This window comes from Gossypium raimondii, chromosome 8 (genome assembly GCF_025698545.1).
Source record: "Gossypium raimondii isolate GPD5lz chromosome 8, ASM2569854v1, whole genome shotgun sequence".
Lineage (NCBI taxonomy): Eukaryota > Viridiplantae > Streptophyta > Magnoliopsida > Malvales > Malvaceae > Gossypium > Gossypium raimondii.
This window is the reverse complement of record NC_068572.1, coordinates 52,102,239-52,123,073: the sequence shown is the minus strand read 5'-3', so window position 1 is coordinate 52,123,073 and position 20,835 is coordinate 52,102,239. Positions and strand designations below refer to the sequence as shown.

The 20,835-nt window shown below is 34.0% G+C and overlaps 2 protein-coding genes across 2 annotated transcripts; one reads left to right on the top strand and one right to left on the bottom strand.

The window, feature by feature from the left end:
- The first annotated feature begins 13,541 nt into the window (after positions 1 to 13,541).
- LOC105792055 (VAN3-binding protein) lies at positions 13,542 to 15,746 on the top strand. Its single transcript, XM_012620426.2, has 5 exons — positions 13,542 to 14,103; positions 14,189 to 14,576; positions 14,680 to 14,906; positions 15,006 to 15,063; positions 15,358 to 15,746. The coding sequence occupies exons 1-5, from the start codon at positions 13,840 to 13,842 to the stop codon at positions 15,594 to 15,596; spliced, it is 1,176 nt and encodes a 391-aa protein (XP_012475880.1). The 5' UTR covers positions 13,542 to 13,839; the 3' UTR covers positions 15,597 to 15,746.
- Positions 15,747 to 15,968: 222 nt separating this feature from the next.
- LOC105792057 (formyltetrahydrofolate deformylase 2, mitochondrial) lies at positions 15,969 to 20,377 on the bottom strand. The gene is made up of 8 exons (XM_012620427.2): positions 20,136 to 20,377; positions 19,852 to 19,964; positions 19,204 to 19,354; positions 19,060 to 19,133; positions 18,775 to 18,934; positions 17,311 to 17,409; positions 17,126 to 17,212; positions 15,969 to 16,579 (listed from the first exon to the last, which is right to left on the bottom strand). Exons 1-8 carry the CDS (start codon positions 20,274 to 20,276, stop codon positions 16,433 to 16,435), a joined length of 972 nt encoding a protein of 323 aa, XP_012475881.1. The 5' UTR covers positions 20,277 to 20,377; the 3' UTR covers positions 15,969 to 16,432.
- Positions 20,378 to 20,835: the final 458 nt, after the last annotated feature.

The following is a 20,835-nucleotide window of genomic DNA, read 5'->3' as shown; positions in this document are numbered from 1 at the left end:
TGACTCGTACCCATAAAGCATCCTTCTTGGTGACTAAATTAAACTCAATTTTCATAAAAATGAATTATTTTGGTCATGTAGATGCCGAAATCTAAGACTGTCACATGATCTTGGTTGACAGATGGAATCCCACCCAACTAAAGTAAGTTTTGGATGGCCACCAGAACCATCCCAAATAAACTGTCTTACAAAATGCTCGATCTCAGCGCATACACCTTTTTGGATCAGCATGGATTGCATAAAGTAGTTTGGAATAGCTAAGAGAACCGATTGGACCAATGTGACCCTTCTAGTAATGGATATAGCTTCCTAGCTTCCCAACTTTGCAATTTATGCCTCACCTTTTCCATAATAAAATTCAGAGTACTTTTAGCAACTCGATCATAAAGAAGAGTAACACCTAAGTAAATACTAAGATTATGAACCTCTTGAAACCCAAAAAATTGACTAATCCGAGAATATAAATCAGCTTAAACTCCTTTGGAAAAATACATATTACTTTTCTGTGCGTTGATCTTGTTCTCAGAAAATTCACAAAAATGCTTTAAGAAGTCCATTAATAATTCAGCTTGTTTTAACTCCGCTTTGCAAAAAATGACCAGATGATCCACAAAAGAAAAAGTAAGATAAGGCCGACCCTGTTCTTGATCGACGAATTGGACACCACTTTTCAACATCAATTTTTGCACGAATAATATAACCTAACCATTTCATGCAAAAGACAAAGAGATAATGCGATAGTAGACAACCCTGTCTGATCCCTCTAACTGGCTTAAACTTACGAGTAGGGACTCTATTCCAGAAGATCTACATAGAAGAAAAATATATGGTTGCCATGATCATAGATCTGAGAAAATCAAGAACCCCAACAGCCTACAACGAAGCACCAATGAAATCCTAACTCACTCTATCATAGGCCTTTTTCAGGTCCAACTTGATCGCCATCTAGTTTTTTCCATTTCGTTTACTTCGCATGGAATGAATGACTTTCTACATTATAAAAACATTATCTGAGATATTGCGACCAACAATAAACTCAGCTTATTCCTGCAAGATGAAGTTAGGAAAACTAATTTAAATCTATTTACAATCACTTTCATCACCAATTTGTACAAAACCAAGTAGAGACTGATGGGACAAAATTGACTAAAATTCTATGGACTATCTTTCTTAGGAATAAGCACGATCAAAGTATTATTAAGATTCAGATCAATATTGTAACACCCTTAACCCTTATTCATTACCGAAACAGGGTTATAAAACATTATCAGAGTTTACAGATCAAATAAACAGACATTTCATATAATATAACATTCATGTCAGAAACCAATCGAAATCAAACATATTGTCCCTTATATGAGCCCTTGGGCCCTAAAATACGCTTTAGAAACAAGTCGGGACTAAATCGGATACTCAAAGAATTTTTCACAAAATATTAAAATTTTTCAAAGTTGCAGAGGTCACACGCCCGTGTCTCAGGCCATGTGGTCATTTGAAATAGGGACACACGATTGTGTCTAGCCTGTGTCTGTAGCCGCGTAACTCTTTGACTTAGGTCACACGGCCAAGTCACACGCCCGTGTGCTAGGCCCTTGTGAGCATACTGACTTGCATTCTTAAGAAGATATAGGGGACACATGACCATGTCACTTGGCCGTGTGTTACACATGACTGAGACACACGCCCATATCTCTTCCCGTGTGGACAAAAATAGGCCATTTTCTAAGCCACATTTCTCACCCAAATTGATACCAACCTAGCCTCAACAGTTTACACATCAAGCAGCCATAACAAGGCATTCAACACAAGCTAAAATCAAGTCTTAAACATGTATTATCACCATATACAACCAATATGCCCTTAGATACCTCAAATGACAACTTAAAAATATGTCCACCAAATATCCAAACTTACCTAATTAATTTACCTAACCAAGTTACCAAAGTTTACTATAATTCAAATACATACATACATATATCACTTATACTAACATCACAATAATACTTTAATCTCTTACCAGTATGTAGGTTGATTATATAAACAAAATATTTATAATGACCCAAAATTCACGGGCATCGGAAAAGTATAATATTGGGCCTCCATCTTAGTAAATTGAGTTCGAAAATAATTATTAGAAATATTTACTAGACTAGTTGTGTGTTTAATTAGGTTTTAGATAGGTGAATTTAGCCTAATTAAGAGTAATTAGCAAAAATATTAAATTGAATAAAGGGTAAAAGTTTAATTATAAATTAAAGGAAAATAATAGGGACCAAATGGGCAATTAAGCCACATTTGGAGGTTGAGGCGACATAAGATTGTAAAAATCTTAGATTTTTATATTATTTATTTATATAAATATATAAATTAATTATTAATTATATTATAAATATTATATTAAAAATAAATTAAATAAAAACAAATGTATGGTGATAATTTAATACAATTGTATTAATAAAATGCATACATTTCTAATACTTATGTTTAATTACTAAATAGATATTTGTTTTAATTATTATATTAAAGTAATTAAATTAGTGAACAAAAGAAAGAAAACAAAAGAAAGAAACAAAAGAAAGAAAGGAAAAGAAAGAAAGAAAAGAAAAGGAAAAACTAAAGGTTTAAGGTTTAAAGCTTTGATTGGTAAGTCAATTAAGCCCTTTTATTTAGTTTTGATGATTAAGAAGCTTTAAAACAAAGTTTTGATGGAATTAAGTTGATATTTTGTAAGCTCATAGGTTTTAAGCATGGTGCATGTTGAATAAATTGTTGAATTAGGGATTTAATTGAATGAATTTTAAGTTAGAATTGATAAAGGGATTAAATTGTAGAAGAAATTATAAGTTTTATGTTTTAGGGACTAAATTGAGGGAAATTTGAAATTAGGAAAAATATGCTGAAAGTTTAATAGTTTACATTTGAGTTTGGATGAAATTTGAATAGAAATAGAGTGTGAATTGAATTAGGAAAGTAAATGAACCTAGTTAGGATTAAATTGAGAATAAGGAAGAAATTGAATAGAAATTCAATTATTTATCATAATTAGTGCTGAAATTAATAGTGTAAATTATTATTATTTTCGTAGTTAGCAAAGAACCAGAAGCATTGGCACGGAAAGGAAAAGAGAAGATTATCGAGGAGTAAACTCGAGAAAATCACAGTTTGTATTACAATAATTCAAATTATTTATTATTTTAATGTTAAATTTAAATTATGTGTATGGTAAGCAAATAATAAGGTAAGTGAAGTATAAGGTAAGTATTATTATTAAGTTGAAATAAATTCAATTGAATAATGGATATATGTGTGGAATTGAAATAAATTTGGCTTGAAAATGGAAAAGTAAAATTTAATTGAAATTTGAATTTGAAAAGTATGTGCTGGTATTGAATTGTGTTTTGATTAGTGACTGGAAAAGTATAGTTGATATTGAAAATGAATTCTTGAAATAAAGGTGAAAATTGGATTGTGAAATTGAAATACCCTATTAACTAATCAGACTGAGTCGGGTATAATTGGCATGCCATAGGATTTGGAAGAGTACGGGATTTATCGGCTTTGCCGATCAGACACTTTATGTGTCGTACATCAGGCACTTTATGTGTCGTATCTCAGGTACTTTATGTGTCGTATCAGGCACTTATGTGTCGTATACTAATCAGGTACTATGTACCGTTTTAGGCACAATGTGCCGTACTTGTGTGTTTGGGTTGGAATCCTTGTATCCGTCAAAGTCCAGATTGTTAATAGGCTGAATAATTGAAATGAGAAAATCAAATGAATTTGATCGATTGTGGTATTGAATATGAGAAAATTTAAAATTATGGATTGAAATTGAGATTGAAAATGAAAGGCATGAATTTAATGTTTATGTAGTGATTGAAATTGCTACATGTGATATGTGATTGAGATTGAAGAATAGCTAAAAATTGTATTGTTATTGTTAAATAATGAAAGTTTATGAATTAATTGATATTTAAGAAATCGAATAGTTACATGTTTGGTAATTATAATTATTTATTGCTATTATAATTTGAATTATGGTAATACCACTAAGTATAAAATACTCAGCGTAGGTTGTTTTCGTGCGCAGGTTGAAATGGGTCAGAGTCTCGGTTCAGCATCCAGGATAATCCCGACTCCTGCATAGAGATTTCGGTGATGTTTTCTTCCTTAAATGAAAGTGGCATGTACATAAGAATTATAATGGTTATTTTGGTATGTTATATAATTTTGTTGTAAAGAAAGGTATTTGATGTTTTGATGATTATATTAGTGAAATGGTAGAAGTTATTTATAGTATTGGTATCGAATTGAAATGGCTTGATTAGTTTTATGAATTAATTAGAAATGATAATAGGATTTGCATTAATTAAGTTGTTATGTCAATATGTCAAGTATAATTTAAGTATATAAATGTATTGGTTGAATTACTGGGATTGGTTTGGTTGCGATTTGAAATTTGCAGGGGGTTTTATGTAAAAATAAGTAGAAATGCTGCCGAAATTTATAAAAAAAATGAATGAAGTCAATTAGTAAAATTTATATGAATTTATGATTTATTTTAATATGTTGGTTATTTATTTAAAAATTATTTGTAAATTGTTTGATATGTCCGATAATGCCTCGTAACCCTGTTCCGGCGGCGGTTTGGGGTTAGGGGGTGTTACAATATTATTCATAATATTTACATAAGTTAAACTTTGACCAAGACCATACAAAAGCCTATACATACCATATAAACCATATTTAACGTTTCAAAAACTACCGAAATAAGCTGAATAGTGTGTCTTGAGTGCTGATCCAATCGTTCAACCTTCCGAAAATCTACAATGACATTAAAAAAATACAAATAAGCTTAATAAAGCTTAGTAAGTTCGACGAGTTAAACAAAAATCTTACCGAACTAACTATAATAATTCAAATAAAAAAAAATTATCTATGACTATTCCCTGTCATTCACAATTTTAATTGATAAGTACATCCGTATTTAAAATTAGTATAAAAATAAATAACATGTCTTTCAAATTCATCAAATAAGTCATTGTACCGAGATTTTTCCATTCGAAGAATGACTTACGGTTATGAGTACATCATCAACAGAAGCTCATAAGAGCTGGTCCTTCCAAATACACCAACAAAAGCTCGAAAGCTGAACAGAAGCTCGTAAGAGCTAATACACCAAATTACGCCAAACATAAAGTAAAACACGGGAGTTCGCAACGAATGCTAAATCCCAGTTTACTTGAGAATGTCGATATCTCCCTCCAATGCCATCATACACCAAATCACGAATGTACTCAAATCTCGTGTTCAATTCAGACCAAATATCCAACTCAATATTATAATTCAAACAATAAATTATTTCCAACAATAGAATACATAATACCAATCATCAATTTATACAAAATTTAAAATTTTAACCGTACGAACTTACCTAAATTGAATTGTAGTAATTGTAGAAGTTCAAGGACTATTCCGCTATTTTTCCTTTTTCACAGTATCTCTGAGGATCTTGATCTAGAATATAAAATTACTAATTTATTAGCATATATTTCATTTCCAATTCATTTTACAATTAATACCGTTTTATTTTTAAAATTTACTGATTACCCAAACTTTTACAATTTTGCAATTTAATCTCTTAATTAGTTAATCTATCAAATTAACTAATTTTCTCAATCAATAATCTATCCAAATATTCTAGGCCTTCATACAATCCCTAATAAACCCAAAATTCTCTATCAAACCCTAATATTTTAACATTTTCAAATTTAATCCTAAAATCAATATTTAACAAAACCACTTTATAAAATCATCATACAACACAATCAAAGCTCTAAATTCATGTTATTCATTAAAACATCTAATATTTATCAATGGAAACTTTCAAAATTTTTAATAAAATAAAAACGAAGGTACGATTTAATTGAACCTAATTGCAACAATCTCAAAAACTTAAAAATTACAAGAAACGGGTAAGAATTGAACTCACATGAAGTAGAAATATGAAAAACTAGCTTAAAGCAACCTCCCTATGTCAGTTTAGGGCGAAAATTGAAGAAGAAATGTCTAGAAAACTTTCCAATTCCAATTTGTCTTATTTTAATTTCAAGTAAATTGCAATTTTGCCATTCTATCACTTTAGTTTATTATTTTATCTTCATATGCCGCCTCACCTCATTAGTTTAGGTATATTTATTACTTAAGTCCTTCCTTATTTATTAATTAAGCCATTTAATCACTTATTTATTATAATTAGCAAGTTTTGCACCTTTTTCAATTTAGTCATTTTAATTAATTAGCTAACTAAACGTTAAAATTTTTCAATGAAAGTTTAATACCACCTTAATGGCACACACAAATATTTATAAAACATTTACATTTCGGTTTATAGAAATAAGGTCTCGATACATTACTTTTTAAAACCACTTGACTTAGGGTCTTACCACACGAACCTAATAAATCATTATAAAATATAAAATATCAATTCAAAAACCTTTTAAAACCATATTTGACTGATAAATATTAAATAATAATATTTACTTAACTTACTTGTCATATTTAGTGGCCTTGAAACTACTATTTCCGACACCACTAAAAAATCAAAGTCATTTCAAATATTGTTACTAGCAAAATTTCTTGAACCCATTCACAAATAGCATTACTAACTATATCCCATCGACTCTGGAAAAGTGTGCATGAAAACCATCACTACTTGGAGCCTTCAATGGAGCCATGTCGAATAAGGCCTTCTTAATCTCTTCATTCAAATCGGTTTCTCCGAAAAAGCAATGTCCTCGGAACTTGATTCAGTAGAAAGATATTGGAAAGGAGACCTCTCATTGGATCCAAAAGTTCACCATAAAGTCTTTCAAAAAAACCCCACTACCTCATCTTTAAGGATATTCTGATCTGAACACTATTCTCCATTAACAATACGTAAAGCTATGATACATTTGAATTTCCTTATTTGAATCGTACGGTTATGAAAAAAATTAGTGTTACAATCCTTAAGCTACAGCTAATCACATCTAGCCTTTTACCTCTAAAGTAGCTCCTCATGACTAAACAGATTTTCCAATTCATCACGAACATCCATTTCCAGTTTAACTAACCGATTAGAGGTCAAATGATCCAACGCCTTTTGAATACTCGAAAGTGATTTCATAATATGTCTTTTGCAAGTACCTATAAATCCATAAACTAACATGTTCCATTCTTTAACATACTGAAGTAAATGGAGTAAGAGAGTCAACCATATTACCTAAATAGTTCCACTTATCTTTGACCAGAGTGGGAAATTTAGCATGATTTGTCCACCCTGCAAGAAATCGAAAGGGTCTCCCTTTAGGCAAGCTAATTTCTGAATTAGTCTTCAAGGGATGGGCTTGTGAGAGTTAAACAAAAATCTTACCGAACTAACTATAATAATTCAAATAAAAAAATTATCTATGACTATTCCTGTCATTCACAATTTTAATTGATAAGTACATCCGTATTTAAAATTAGTATAAAATAAATAACATGTCTTTCAAATTCATCAAATAAGTCATTGTACCGAGATTTTTCCATTCGAAGAATGACTTACGGTTATGAGTACATCATCAACAGAAGCTCATAAGAGCTGGTCCTTCCAAATACACCAACAAAAGCTCGAAAGCTGAACAGAAGCTCGTAAGAGCTAATACACCAAATTACGCCAAACATAAAGTAAAACACGGGAGTTCGCAACGAATGCTAAATCCCAGTTTACTTGAGAATGTCGATATCTCCCTCCAATGCCATCATACACCAAATCACGAATGTACTCAAATCTCGTGTTCAATTCAGACCAAATATCCAACTCAATATTATAATTCAAACAATAAATTATTTCCAACAATAGAATACATAATACCAATCATCAATTTATACAAAATTTAAAATTTTAACTGCATGCGAACTTACCTAAATTGAATTGTAGTAATTGTAGAAGTTCAAGGACTATTCCGCTATTTTTCCTTTTTCACAGTATCTCAGGATCTTGATCTAGAATATAAAATTACTAATTTATTAGCATATATTTCATTTCCAATTCATTTTACAATTAATACCGTTTTATTTTTAAAATTTACGATTACCCAAACTTTTACAATTTTTGCAATTTAATCTCTTAATTAGTTAATCTATCAAATTAACTAATTTTCTCAATCAATAATCTATCCAAATATTCTAGGCCTTCATACAATCCCTAATAAACCCAAAATTCTCTATCAAACCCTAATATTTTAACATTTTCAAATTTAATCCTAAAATCAATATTTAACAAAACCACTTTATAAAATCATCATACAACACAATCAAAGCTCTAAATTCATGTTATTCATTAAAAACATCTAATATTTATCAATGGAAACTTTCAAAATTTTTAATAAAATAAAAAACGAAGGTACGATTTAATTGAACCTAATTGCAACAATCTCAAAAACATAAAAATTACAAGAAAGGGTAAAAATTGAACTCGCATGAAGCAAAAATATGAAAAACCAGCTTAAAGCTCCCTACCTATGTCGGTTTAGGCCAAAAATTGAAGAAGAAATGCCTAGAAAACTTTCCAATTCCAATTTGTTTTATTTTAATTTCAAGTTAATTACAATTTTGTCATTCTATCACTTTATTTTATTATTTTATCTTCATATGCCGCCCCACTATCTTAGTTTAGTTATATTTATTACTTAAGTCCTCCCTCATTTATTAATCAAGCCATTTAATCACTTAAATATTATAATTAGCAAGTTTTGCACCTTTTTCAATTTAGTCATTTTTAATTAATTAGCTAACGAAACGTTAAAATTTTTCAATGAAAGTTTAATACCACCTTAATGGCACACACAAATATTTATAAAAACATTTACAGCTCAGTTTATAGAAATAAGGTCTCGATACATTACTTTTTAAAACCACTTGACTTAGGGTCTTACCACACGAACCTAATAAATCATTATAAAATATAAAATATCAATTCAAAAACCTTTTTAAAACCATATTTGACTGATAAATATTAAATAATAATATTTACGAACTTACTTGTCATATTTAGTGGCCTTGAAACTACTATTTCCGACACCACTAAAAAATCAGGCTGTTTCAAATATTGTTACTAGCAAAAATTTCTTGAACCCATTCACAAATAGCATTACTAACTATATCCCACTGACTCTGGAAAAAGTGTGCATGAAAACCATCACTACTTGGAGCCTTCAATGGAGCCATGTCGAATAAGGCCTTCTTAATCTCTTCATTCGAAATCAGTTTCTCCGAAAAAGCAATGTCCTGGAACTTGATTCGTAGAAAGATATTGGAAAGGAGACCTCTCATTGGATCCAAAAGTTCACCATAAAGTCTTTCAAAAAAAAAAACCCAGCTACCTCATCTTTAAGGATATTCTGATCTGAACACTATTCTCCATTAACAATACGTAAAGCTATGATACATTTGAATTTCCTTATTTGAATCGTACGGTTATGAAAAAAATTAGTGTTACAATCCTTAAGCTACAGCTAATCACATCTAGCCTTTTACCTCTAAAGTAGCTCCTCATGACTAAACAGATTTTCCAATTCATCACGAACATCCATTTCCAGTTTAACTAACCGATTAGAGGTCAAATGATCCAACGCCTTTTGAATACTCGAAAGTGATTTCATAATATGTCTTTTGCAAGTACCTATAAATCCATAAACTAACATGTTCCATTCTTTAACATACGAAGTAAATGGAGTAAGAGAGTCAACCATATTACCTAAATAGTTCCACTTATCTTTGACCAGAGTGGGAAATTTAGCATGATTTGTCCACCCTGCAAGAAATCGAAAGGGTCTCCCTTTAGGCAAGCTAATTTCTGAATTAGTCTTCAAGGGGATGGGCTTGTGATCAGATTTAATATGTGGGAAATGAAAAACACAACATTACAGGAAATATGAAGCCTGTGTTCCATTAGCTAGATCCCTGTCAAGCCTCACGAATATACCACCTCTCTGCCATGTAAAAGATGGCCTAGTGAACCCCAAAACTTGTAAATTACAAGAATCAACAAAATTTCCAAAAAGATTGCATCTCGTCACAATGGCACAATTGTTTTTTTTATCATTAGGTGAGCGAATGACATTAAAATTGCCAATTATCCAACACATAGAAATTTACTGCTAGCACAGCCTTGACAATTCTACAAAAAATATTCAAATTTGAATACATAAAAAATAAAAATGAAAAATCAAAGCCTTACTGCACTGGAAAACCACTTCAGGCCTGATGTCCTTCAATTTTATCTAGGCCACCTGAGCCGCTCTTCTCTATATACTGTGTCGAAATAGCCTCAACCAAGTGGGCCATGGAGTCGCACAATAGAATTTTTGAACTGTTATTAGTCTTAAATCGGCTTTTCCTACCTTGGATAGTTTTATTAAGTTTATTTGAAATTCGAGCTCTCCCTACTCTCTCCCTTAAATTTCCCCCTACTGTCTTTGATTTACCCCTCCTAGAAATCGGAGTGGTGCCCCCTCCATCGAAATGCCTGAGCTAGGGTCTTTAAACTCTTTAAAGTTGATCATTGTATGCTTACAAGGATCAAGATAGTTGTTCATCTCGGCTTCTGTAACATCTACAACTCCTTCAGACGTTACCTTCGAACGAGAGCAAGATTTAAAAAATTCGTTGTTGCCATCGTTAGAGAAAGTTGAACCTGATTCTAAAGAAACACCATCATCATCCCGAATGTTATTTTCATTTCCAATGACCGTAGGAAATCAAAATTTTCAAGATTCCTCCAAAACCAGATTCTCATCTCTATCACTAGTTTTAATTCCAACAATATTTTCCATTTCTGTAAGAGCCTTAAATCGAGACCCCTTATTTTTCTTCATCTTGATTTTAGTGTCTATCTATGATGGATTTCTCGATTTCCTCCGTGATTTCTTCTCAACAAGCACCCATGGCCCGTATGTTTTGCTATTCTCACCCGTTCCATCACCAGTCATATTTCCACCTTCTAACAACAATTCAAACGATGTTAGATTCTTTTTAGAGCAGGGTACAAAGAGCCTGAAGGGGCCAACATCCTTCATGTGGCCATATCTTCCACAGTGGAAACAAATAGTCGGTAAAAATTCATACTCAATTATCTATATTTTACCATTGATTAAAATTTGAGACATTAAAGACCTGTCCAGATTAACATATACAACCATACGTGCAAATCTACCTTTTGCAATGTTATCTATATTCATATCCAATTTGACAATCTTGCTCACCATACCCCCCATTTCCACCAATATTTTACGCTTATAAATGTAGCCTGGTAAACCCAGGAATCTAATCCACGACATCACCACGCTTGGAAAAGTTTGTGCTGGGTCAAAGGATACCGACCATGGTTGTATTGTTAGATATTGACCAAAAATAATCCATGGACCTACCGACTTAAATTTGGCCAAAAAATACCCATGTTCGATATCCATCAGGAAAAATGACGATGAGGGCTTCCATAAGTTGTAAATTTTATTTTGCAAAATTGAGTAGCCAATGCTGCGTCCTAGGAGCTTCAAGATCATGTTATTATCCAGATCCCGAATAAGAATTTGTTGAATACTATCTGAAAAATGAATTGAGGGAATACCATTAATAATGGACTTTTGAATGTCTCCTTCCAACACATCAAAATCCTCCTTCGTATCTAGATCTTTCCCAATAGTGTTGGATGGAAGGCCAACTAATTTGTCTTTCCAACAATACATACATATAAGTAAACCTAACTTTGATAAATATAATTTTTAAAAATTTAAAGGTAGGGAAGGATTGTCAAGTTTAAGGATTAACTTGGACAAAAAAAAAAGTTTATGTCCCAATGTGGGAACGATTGTTAAATTCAGAGGCTAATTTAGAATAAAAAAGGTTCAAGCTCCAATATGAGAATAATTACAAGTTCAGGCCCCAAATAGTCCATTAATCCTTTAATTTTTAAATCAAAACTTTAGATATTTGTTGATGCCTAGTATCAAGAAGGGAGGAAATAAAAAGAAAATATAGTGGTGCAAAGGAGACTAATTCACCTAGATGGACAAAGAGTTAGAAAAGAAGAGAAGTAAGGGACGAGTAAGGAAGAGTTGAGTTTTGAGTAGGAGTTTAGGGTTGTTGAGAAGGCCAAAAGGATCATTTCTTAATCATCATGGAGGGTATTTATAGGAGAGAGGCCCATGCTTGGCGGTGCCACGTCACTGACAGTATGAGTGGTGCCCTGTTCATGTGGTCGACCAAGTGGCAGGCTGGTTGTCCTCATGTTTAGTATTGTCCTAACATTCTCTTGGAGGTTAGTGTGTTCTCGCTAAAAGCGGGTGACTTGGAAGATGAGACGTAACAACTCGTATCACCTCAATAAGGAGAATGTCAAGACAGTACTACACATGAGGATAACTGACCTACCACTTGACCAATCACACAAGCAAGCCACCACTTGTATTGTCGGTGATGTGGCATTATCGAGCATGGAGAGCCTCCCTCCCATAAATATCCTCCAAATGATGAATAAAGGATCCTTTTGGCCTTCTCAGCAACCCTAAGCTCGTACTCAGCAGTCAGTTTCCCTTGCTTGCTTACTCCTCTCTTCTCTCTTTTTTCGACTCTCCACTTTTTTAGATGAACCAATCTCCTTTGCACCACTACATTCTCCTTTTATTTCCTCCCTTACTGATATCTAGTATCAATAATATTAAAATGTTATATATTTAAATTTAATGAAAATTCATTAATAGCGATATAAAAGGGACCATAATTTTCAAATCAAACAAGAAAAAGACCTAAAATTTAGAAGTCTGAAAATTGCAGTGGCCCAAAGCATATTTAACCCAAAATAAAATCTTTATATCTGGTTATTAAACATAGAAAATTGCAACTGTTGTTAACCCATCCAAATAAAGAAGAGAGAAAAAAAAATGGGGCAGATATCCATGGAAGCATCAAACACTAAACGAAACCGACCGACCAGTCCAAAGCTTCATGCAAGACCATTGGCTACTAATGTTTTGTTCAATTACTTTGAAAAATCTTTCCAACAACCGAAAGTGATATATGATTGAATATATTATTTCATTTTCATTCTATTCGATTATTTTTACAAATATGAAATTTAGCAGTTGGAATATGAGATCGGACAATGATATTAAACCCATAAAAGAAGATTATTCTTTTCTTATGGCTGAAAATATGAAAGATACTCTTTAACGACAACTTTTGATCATGGTCACATGCGCTTAATTGCACCTGTCTTAAGAAACCGTCCCCCTTTATCCAGGAAAAATGCTGTTCTTTATGCTCCTTAATCTATACTACTTTGATTATGTTATTATATATGAATTCATGGGTTTTCTAACTTCTGTTTTGACTACTAATCCCAGTCTCCTTTAGTAAACAAAAGTTGAATGAATTCATGGGGCGGGGGGGGGGGGTTCAAAACACTAGATTTTGATATCTGCTCCTGTTTAATTATTCTGTCACTCACTGTTTCAATGGAGGGACCCTTTTAACATTGTCCACTCCATATAATTATAATAACTGTACTCAGACAAGACCCTGAGTTTTGTTCTTAATCCACCACCTTTCTGGTTTCAAAAGGCAATCATTTTCCTTCTTTCTTTTTCTTCTTCTCAATCTTGTACTTCCTCTTTAAGACTTGTTTTCTTTCATTTAATCAAAGCCCAAAGATACCAAAAACTGCAGGAGATTACAGTATAGCTTTTGAAATTCGAACACAAAAGCCTTAAAAGTGTTTCCTTGTCATCAGCTGAAAAGAATCCCAAGATAGATATGGAAACTGGGTTTTATTCAGATTGGAAGACTGGTTGTTTGCTCGGGTTAGAGAATGTAGAAGAGTATGGAGTGCTTAAAGCAGCATCGTCTTTACCAGCTATCCCTCAGCCACAAACACCAAAGGAGCCTATGGAGTTTTTGTCTAGATCATGGTCCTTATCTGCATCTGAACTTTCCAAAGCCCTTTCTCAGAAACAGAAACAGTTCGAGTTCGATCATAATCCAAGTTCATTTCCAGACACTATTGTTGCACCTCAAATTGTGAGTAACGATCTTATACCCTTTTTTTATTTTTGATCCTTTCTTCGTTTCTGATGTTCTAGTTTTCTCTATTCTGTTTACTTAGGCTGGGAAAGTCTTGAATTCGATTCATGCTCGAAAAAGTGGATCGATTGGGAAATGGTTTCAACACCACAAGGAGTTAGGCACCAACACAGTGAAGAAGAAAGATAAGATACGTGCGGAAAATGCTCGGGTGCACTCTGCTGTTTCGGTTGCAGGACTAGCTGCAGGTTTGGCAGCTTTAGCCGCAGCCGGAAAGCCCAATGGGACAACCACAGGCTCAAAGATGAGCACGGCATTGGCATCTGCAACTCAACTTTTGGCATCACATTGCATTGAATTAGCTGAACTAGCCGGGGCTGATAATGATCGTGTTGGTTCTGTTGTTAAATCAGCCGTTGATATTCAAACTGCTGGTGATCTGATGACTCTCACAGCAGCAGCTGCAACAGGTATTTGAGGACACTCAAAACCATTACCATTTTTATTCATCTCAAATTGTTGTCACTCCAATGCCAATTTTTATGAATCTGAATCATTTATCTCCAAAACCAGCTTTGAGAGGAGAAGCAGCTGTGAGAGCCAGATTGCCAAAAGAAGCAAAGAAAAACGCAGCCATAAGTCCTTACGAGAGGACCATGACAGAAGCTTATTGGTCTCCTGATTTTCTTACTCAAATGAAGGAGCCAAATCCTCCTTGTGAGGGTGAACTATTGCAGCACACACGAAAAGGTGTACTGAGATGGAAACGGGTCAACGTCTACATCAACAAGAAATCTCAGGTAACAAACAAGCAAACAAACATGATGGTAAAAATGCGAGAAAACATATTCAATTGTAAGTTTTCAATTTACAAGCTCTTACAGACGCTCTGTTGTCAGGTCATGATTAAGCTAAAAAGCAAACACGTTGGAGGGGCATTTTCTAAGAATAATAAATGTAAGTATTATTGCATTACTCTACCCTCTAATTTCGCATTAACCTAATGACTTCTCATCTAATTAATCCCTTTGCACTTCCTTTTTCATTTTCTTTCTTTTACTTTGACTGCTAGAGCTTTAGCAAAAAGCAACTTTTTGACACAAAAACACTACCGCCACCCACGTTACCTGTAACTTTAAAATAAATAAAACATATTCATATCAGACACGTAGCTATATGCAACACTCGATTACTACTACTTACTATCTTTTCATTTTCTCTGTATAATTAAATCTCCTATCATTATACCAGGCATTGTTTATGGAGTTTGTGATGAGACCTCTGCATGGCCATATAGAAAAGAGAGGGAAACCTGTGAGGAACTCTATTTCGGTCTCAAGACAGGACAAGGTCTTATAGAATTCAAGTGTAAAAGCAAGATTCATAAGCAGAAATGGGTCGATGGGATTCAAAATCTTCTCCGGCAAGTCAGCTATGCCAAAGCAGCTGAGCTTTCTCTCGAACCTTTGAGTATCGACAATACCATATAGGAAATGGTATAGTTTGTGCAGCATATATACAGAATATGGTTTTTGTGACATTAAGAATTTCATACAGAGTCTATATTTCCATGTATAAGCTATGCAACAAGTTCTTCCATTGTATCTGAAGGGAGATTTTTACACAGTTTTTTTGAGATACTTCCACCATGTTCATGCTTGCAAACATGTAAAACTAATAGCAACGATCACAATTATTCACACACAAAGAAAAAAAATTCATAATCTTAAACGGAAGAGAAAAAAAGGAAGATTCCAGTTTTTCCTGGTTGTCGGATAAGGGGATAGACTAGGGAAAAGAAACGACAAGATTGAAATTGTGCAAGTGGAAGACAGGTTGTGCAAGGAAAACAAACAAAAATATGGCATAACACTCCCATACTATCACAATCATTGCACCCTAACTTACATCAATCATTCACATTGTTAGTTTTCATTTATTCATCAAAAGAAACTCACCAATCACTATGAAAAATCTGCAATTACAGTAATGTGGTCCCCACTCAGAGCTTGCTCAACCACTTGGTTAGCTTGATATTTGATATGGCACACAAACCAGGCAAAGCTCTCTAAGCAAATAATCCTCTATCAGGAAGTTAACTGCACCAAATTTTCCTCCTCTTCTTTAGATAAAGGCAAAGGAAGATGAACAAGATTCCCCAGATTGACAAAAACCAGCTATTTTGGAGGACTTTTAAGAGCTGGCATATGCACCTAGAGATGTATGGAGTGAAATTACTTTTGCTAGACAATCTAAATGACTCACTAAAGGTGCATAACACCCTAACCTCCTCCTTTCACACTGCTTTATCTTCTGATTTTCGCTCTTAAAATACAACAGTCCTGTTTTCCTCGTATGGCAACACTCGCAGTTCACAGTATGATCTCATAGCTTTTGCAAGGCATTGCCTCTCGAGGTTCTCTGATTTTTGCACAAAACTCTCCAAATTGTCTCTGTGAGAAACTCTTTCAACCTGGCAAAGGATAGATCGAGGGCAGAACATTAAGGGCAGCCATAAAACAAGAAAGTATAAATATAGAATTTATTTATTGGTTATGCAGCATCAAATACAAATGCAACAAACATCATTGGACAACAGTTAAACAAATGTGAAAAAAAAAGAAGATAATAAGCACCCAAATTTAGTCAAACTTGAAAGAAGTTGTCGCTTAAAGATTACTACTTTATAAACTCTGTTTCAACACATTCTCCGATTAAGGAAGTTTCACAGATCAAATTAACTTGCCCCGGTTTCCTGAGAAATTTGATCATAACACTGAATCAACCATCAAACTAGCTGCCTGGCAACAAGAAAGTTTAAAGAATGACAATATGCATGGTCCAACAGCAAAAACTGAATCCTCAGCTATTACTTAAAGTTCAAGAAACTGAGCTAAAGGTAGTTCAAGCTGATTACTTCTTTGAATGGAAAATAATAGAATAGTCACCATCATGTAATCATTGCAAGGAGGATAGTAGTAACACTGTTTAGAGCAGCATTAAACAAATAAAATAATACCATTTGTTCAATAATAGGCCCCGAATCAAGTTCTTCAGTCACAAAGTGACTTGTCGCACCAATTAATTTCACACCCGCATCAAAAGCCTGCCAACATAATCTAGAAAATTTAACATGCATCTAGAGTTAGGAAGGAAGCATGAAGTGTTCATTTCAATTACTAATAGATAAGAAAGACTATTCACCTGTTTGGATGGATTTCCACCCTTAAATGATGGCAAAAGGCCATGGTGAATGTTAATTACATCCTTCCCGTATGTCCTCAAAAAATTACCAGATAAAATCTGCAAAAGTAAATAGTTATTTTCCAGCACTGAAACATGGTACTAGTTAATTCAACCGATTCCCATACACCTGATCTCCTTATAAGATATACAATTGTTTGGCTAAACAAAATGACAATACCAACAAGAACAGACATTAAATGGTTTTGCTAAATGTTCAATATAGATAAACACTATCTAGAGTCATTTGAGAAAGAAAAAAGTTATGTCTATTCTTCCAGCTAAATATTGTGGAATCCCATATTAAAATGTTTTCCATTAAAAGAAATTGCTTTGCACTTAAACAAAATTGTGGTTATCTACAGGGATTTAAATAGCGGACCGATATCGGAATAGCGGCCGTTATATAGCGGTAGCGGCGCCGTCCGAAACCGCTATTGCTGAAAATAGCGGTATGAAGCGGAGTCACACCGATAGCGGTGGATCGCGGCCGCAATTTAACGGGTAACGGCCAATTGCGGGAATAACGGGCCGCTATTCCCGTTATTTTCCGTTACAGTGGTTAAAGCAGCATCAGATTGAAGGATGAGATGAAGGTTGGGGATTCCGTTCAGGTACAATAGAGAAAAGAATTAGCTCAGGTTCACAGCCCACCCCTTCTTTTGAGCAAGAGTGAGTAGTAGCTAAGATCTTGAGGTTTTCAGCGTGCTTGCTGTCCATGGTTGGGTCGGTTCTGCGGGGGCCAGTGGAATTGTACAACCGGCGCGAAACAGCCGGGCAATGGGATATGCCGATTGTATGACCACCTGAAAAACAAATGAGAGACTTTGAACATCCGAGAAGCCTGAGAACATTTCCCCAAAGGAAAAGTGAAGCAAGGATGAAGATGATGAGCCATGAAGCGACAGTGATGAAGTTAACTGATATACTTGTAGGCTGAAGCAATATCCATGTTGCTGTTGAAACCAGAACAACTGTTGCACACTTGCACTCACTTTCTTTCTCCTGAAATATTTTTGAAAGAAAGTAGTTTGGGGGTGTATTTCCTCTGTGTTTTCAAGTAATGAAACGTTGAATTTGTTGATAAAAAAATTTAAGTGAAGAACAAAGAGGAGTTTGTTTGATTTACACGTGCACAAGTGTAAAGAACAACGTGGAAGCCATGCAATAGTCGGTAAAATTGGAGAACTAAGTGGTCAAGTTAAGCCCTTGGTTACTGAAGAGAGTAAGGAGAGTAGTGAAGTTGTGGAAAGGGCTTGGAATGTTTTACAATAAATTGTGCGAATTTTAAAAAAATTCACGACCGCGACACCCGCGATGATTGCAATAGCATCCGTTATGTCCGCAACCGCGATAAACGTAACGCGACCGAAAACGCGACCGCGACCGTTATTTAAATCCCTGGTTATCTATAATCAGATTTACCTGCATATACCTGGCAAGTACCAGAAAATCAGTATCTAGAACTAACTCTAACATCTCCCCTTCTCTTTTGTTCTCTTTTGTGGTGTTCAAATAATGATATGGAATATTATTCCTTTCAAGAAAGCGTATCACATGAGTGTTTGGGCCTCTTTCATGATTACTGCCATACAATGTAAAAAACCAAAATCAGAATTTTGAAACAAAATGCAAACTGGACTACAAGAGTTTCGAAGAAAAAAGGACAACGGCAAAAATCATCAAAAGGGATGAAAGTTTAAACATCACCTTATCACACAAGTAATTTCAACTGGAAGTCTTCCCTCCTGCCATCGGTGTAGCAAATCTACCAGGCAATGGTCCTGGAGCAAGATAAACAGTTCAATCGTGCAGAAGATAAATCAACATTAAGAGAAGAAGAATAAGTTATACCTGTTTTGAAGCAAGGATACCAATTTTAAACTTGGGATCAAGATCAGGGACCCTGACAACGGATCTCGTAGCGCTGAACAGTTTTGAAAGATTTAGGAAGTCTTCATCCATTTGCTCCCGAGGCCATTTGACAGGGTCAAAAAGAAACTCACTGCAATTTTGCACACAACAACATCCAGGTCTAGTTATGGTTCACTCAATCACCTTGCAGCAACAAAAGACAGTCACCATTGGACATATAACTGTTTGTCCAGACCGAACATCATTCTACGACATTGAGAAACACAGAAAACAGACCAAAACCAAACCTGCTTCTAATCGATGCTGATACAGATTAACAAAAAAGCAACTTAGAAAAAAGTTAAGATAATACTACTCTTCTTGATTCCAGTAATTCTCTTTCATAATGAAACCAATGTACTGAGCTGAGTTTTGTAGCTCGAACTTGAGCCGAAAAAACAAACATCCAATAGCAACAACACAATTGTACAATAATTCTTTATTGCAACACTCACTTGCTTCATTGATTCTTGAGGATCATGTTCCATTAGGGCTACCCAATGAAACTCAAGTTTATCTCTTGCATTAATCAATCAAAGACAATTAGCATTGAATTGTAAAATTTTAGACCATTAAAAGTAACCTTACTTTCTGGAATAAAAGACGTTCTTTTTTTCAGGGACAAAAATATCGGCCCCAAGTATGTTTCCTCCTCTTGAAGCTATGCGTTCTGATAGCTTTGCAACTATCCCAACTTGGTCCTACCAAAAAAAAAAAAAAAACAAGAGCACCATATTCAATTAAAAAAACTTAACAAAATCATCAATTTTAATGGATTTTTTTTTTTGCCAAGAATAAAAACTTAAGTGGCAAATCCAATTCAACGATGGGAATCTGGAAATGGGTAAAGAAGAAAGAGATAGGGGACATACGGGGCAGTGGAAGACGTGGATGCCATGGGTTAGAGAGGAAGAAGAAGAGGGACCTCCGGGTAATTTGTAAGATTTGAAAGACCTCTCTGCAAATCCAAAATAATGGGGAATGCTTGATGAGATTCGTCTTGTGAGTGCCATTTCTTCACCTCTGCTTACCCACCAAAACTTGGCATTTGTGTTAGCGGCCTTCTCCCTTCGGCTGTTGAAGCCCGCAAATAGAAGATGATACGACAGCGTTGGATAAAGGATTCATACTCTCAACCAATCAAATATAGCAATTATACGATTTAAGTGTAAAATTGTTGAAGGTAAATAAGTCAAAATTTACATTTTCATCCCTTAACTTCAAAATAGTATAAAATGATTAATGAGGCTAATGCATGAATGGCAGCATATGTTTTTATGCTGCCTGATTTTAACTGGGTTGGGTTAGTTGTTGCTTGATTAAATGCTAAAATTACATGTTTTATGTAATTAAATTGGTTAATTTATGAGAATACACCACTGATTTTTCCATGTTTATATTGAAATTTGTGCAGTGGTACAATTTGGGGCCAAATAGAAGAAAAAAGGAAACAATTGGGCTAGATTGAAGAAAGAAGTAAAGAAGGAGGACCAAAGAAGAATTTTTCCAAGATGTAATTAGCTGAAATTTTTGTTGACTTAGTGAGAGATTATGTCGAGATTTTTATATCAT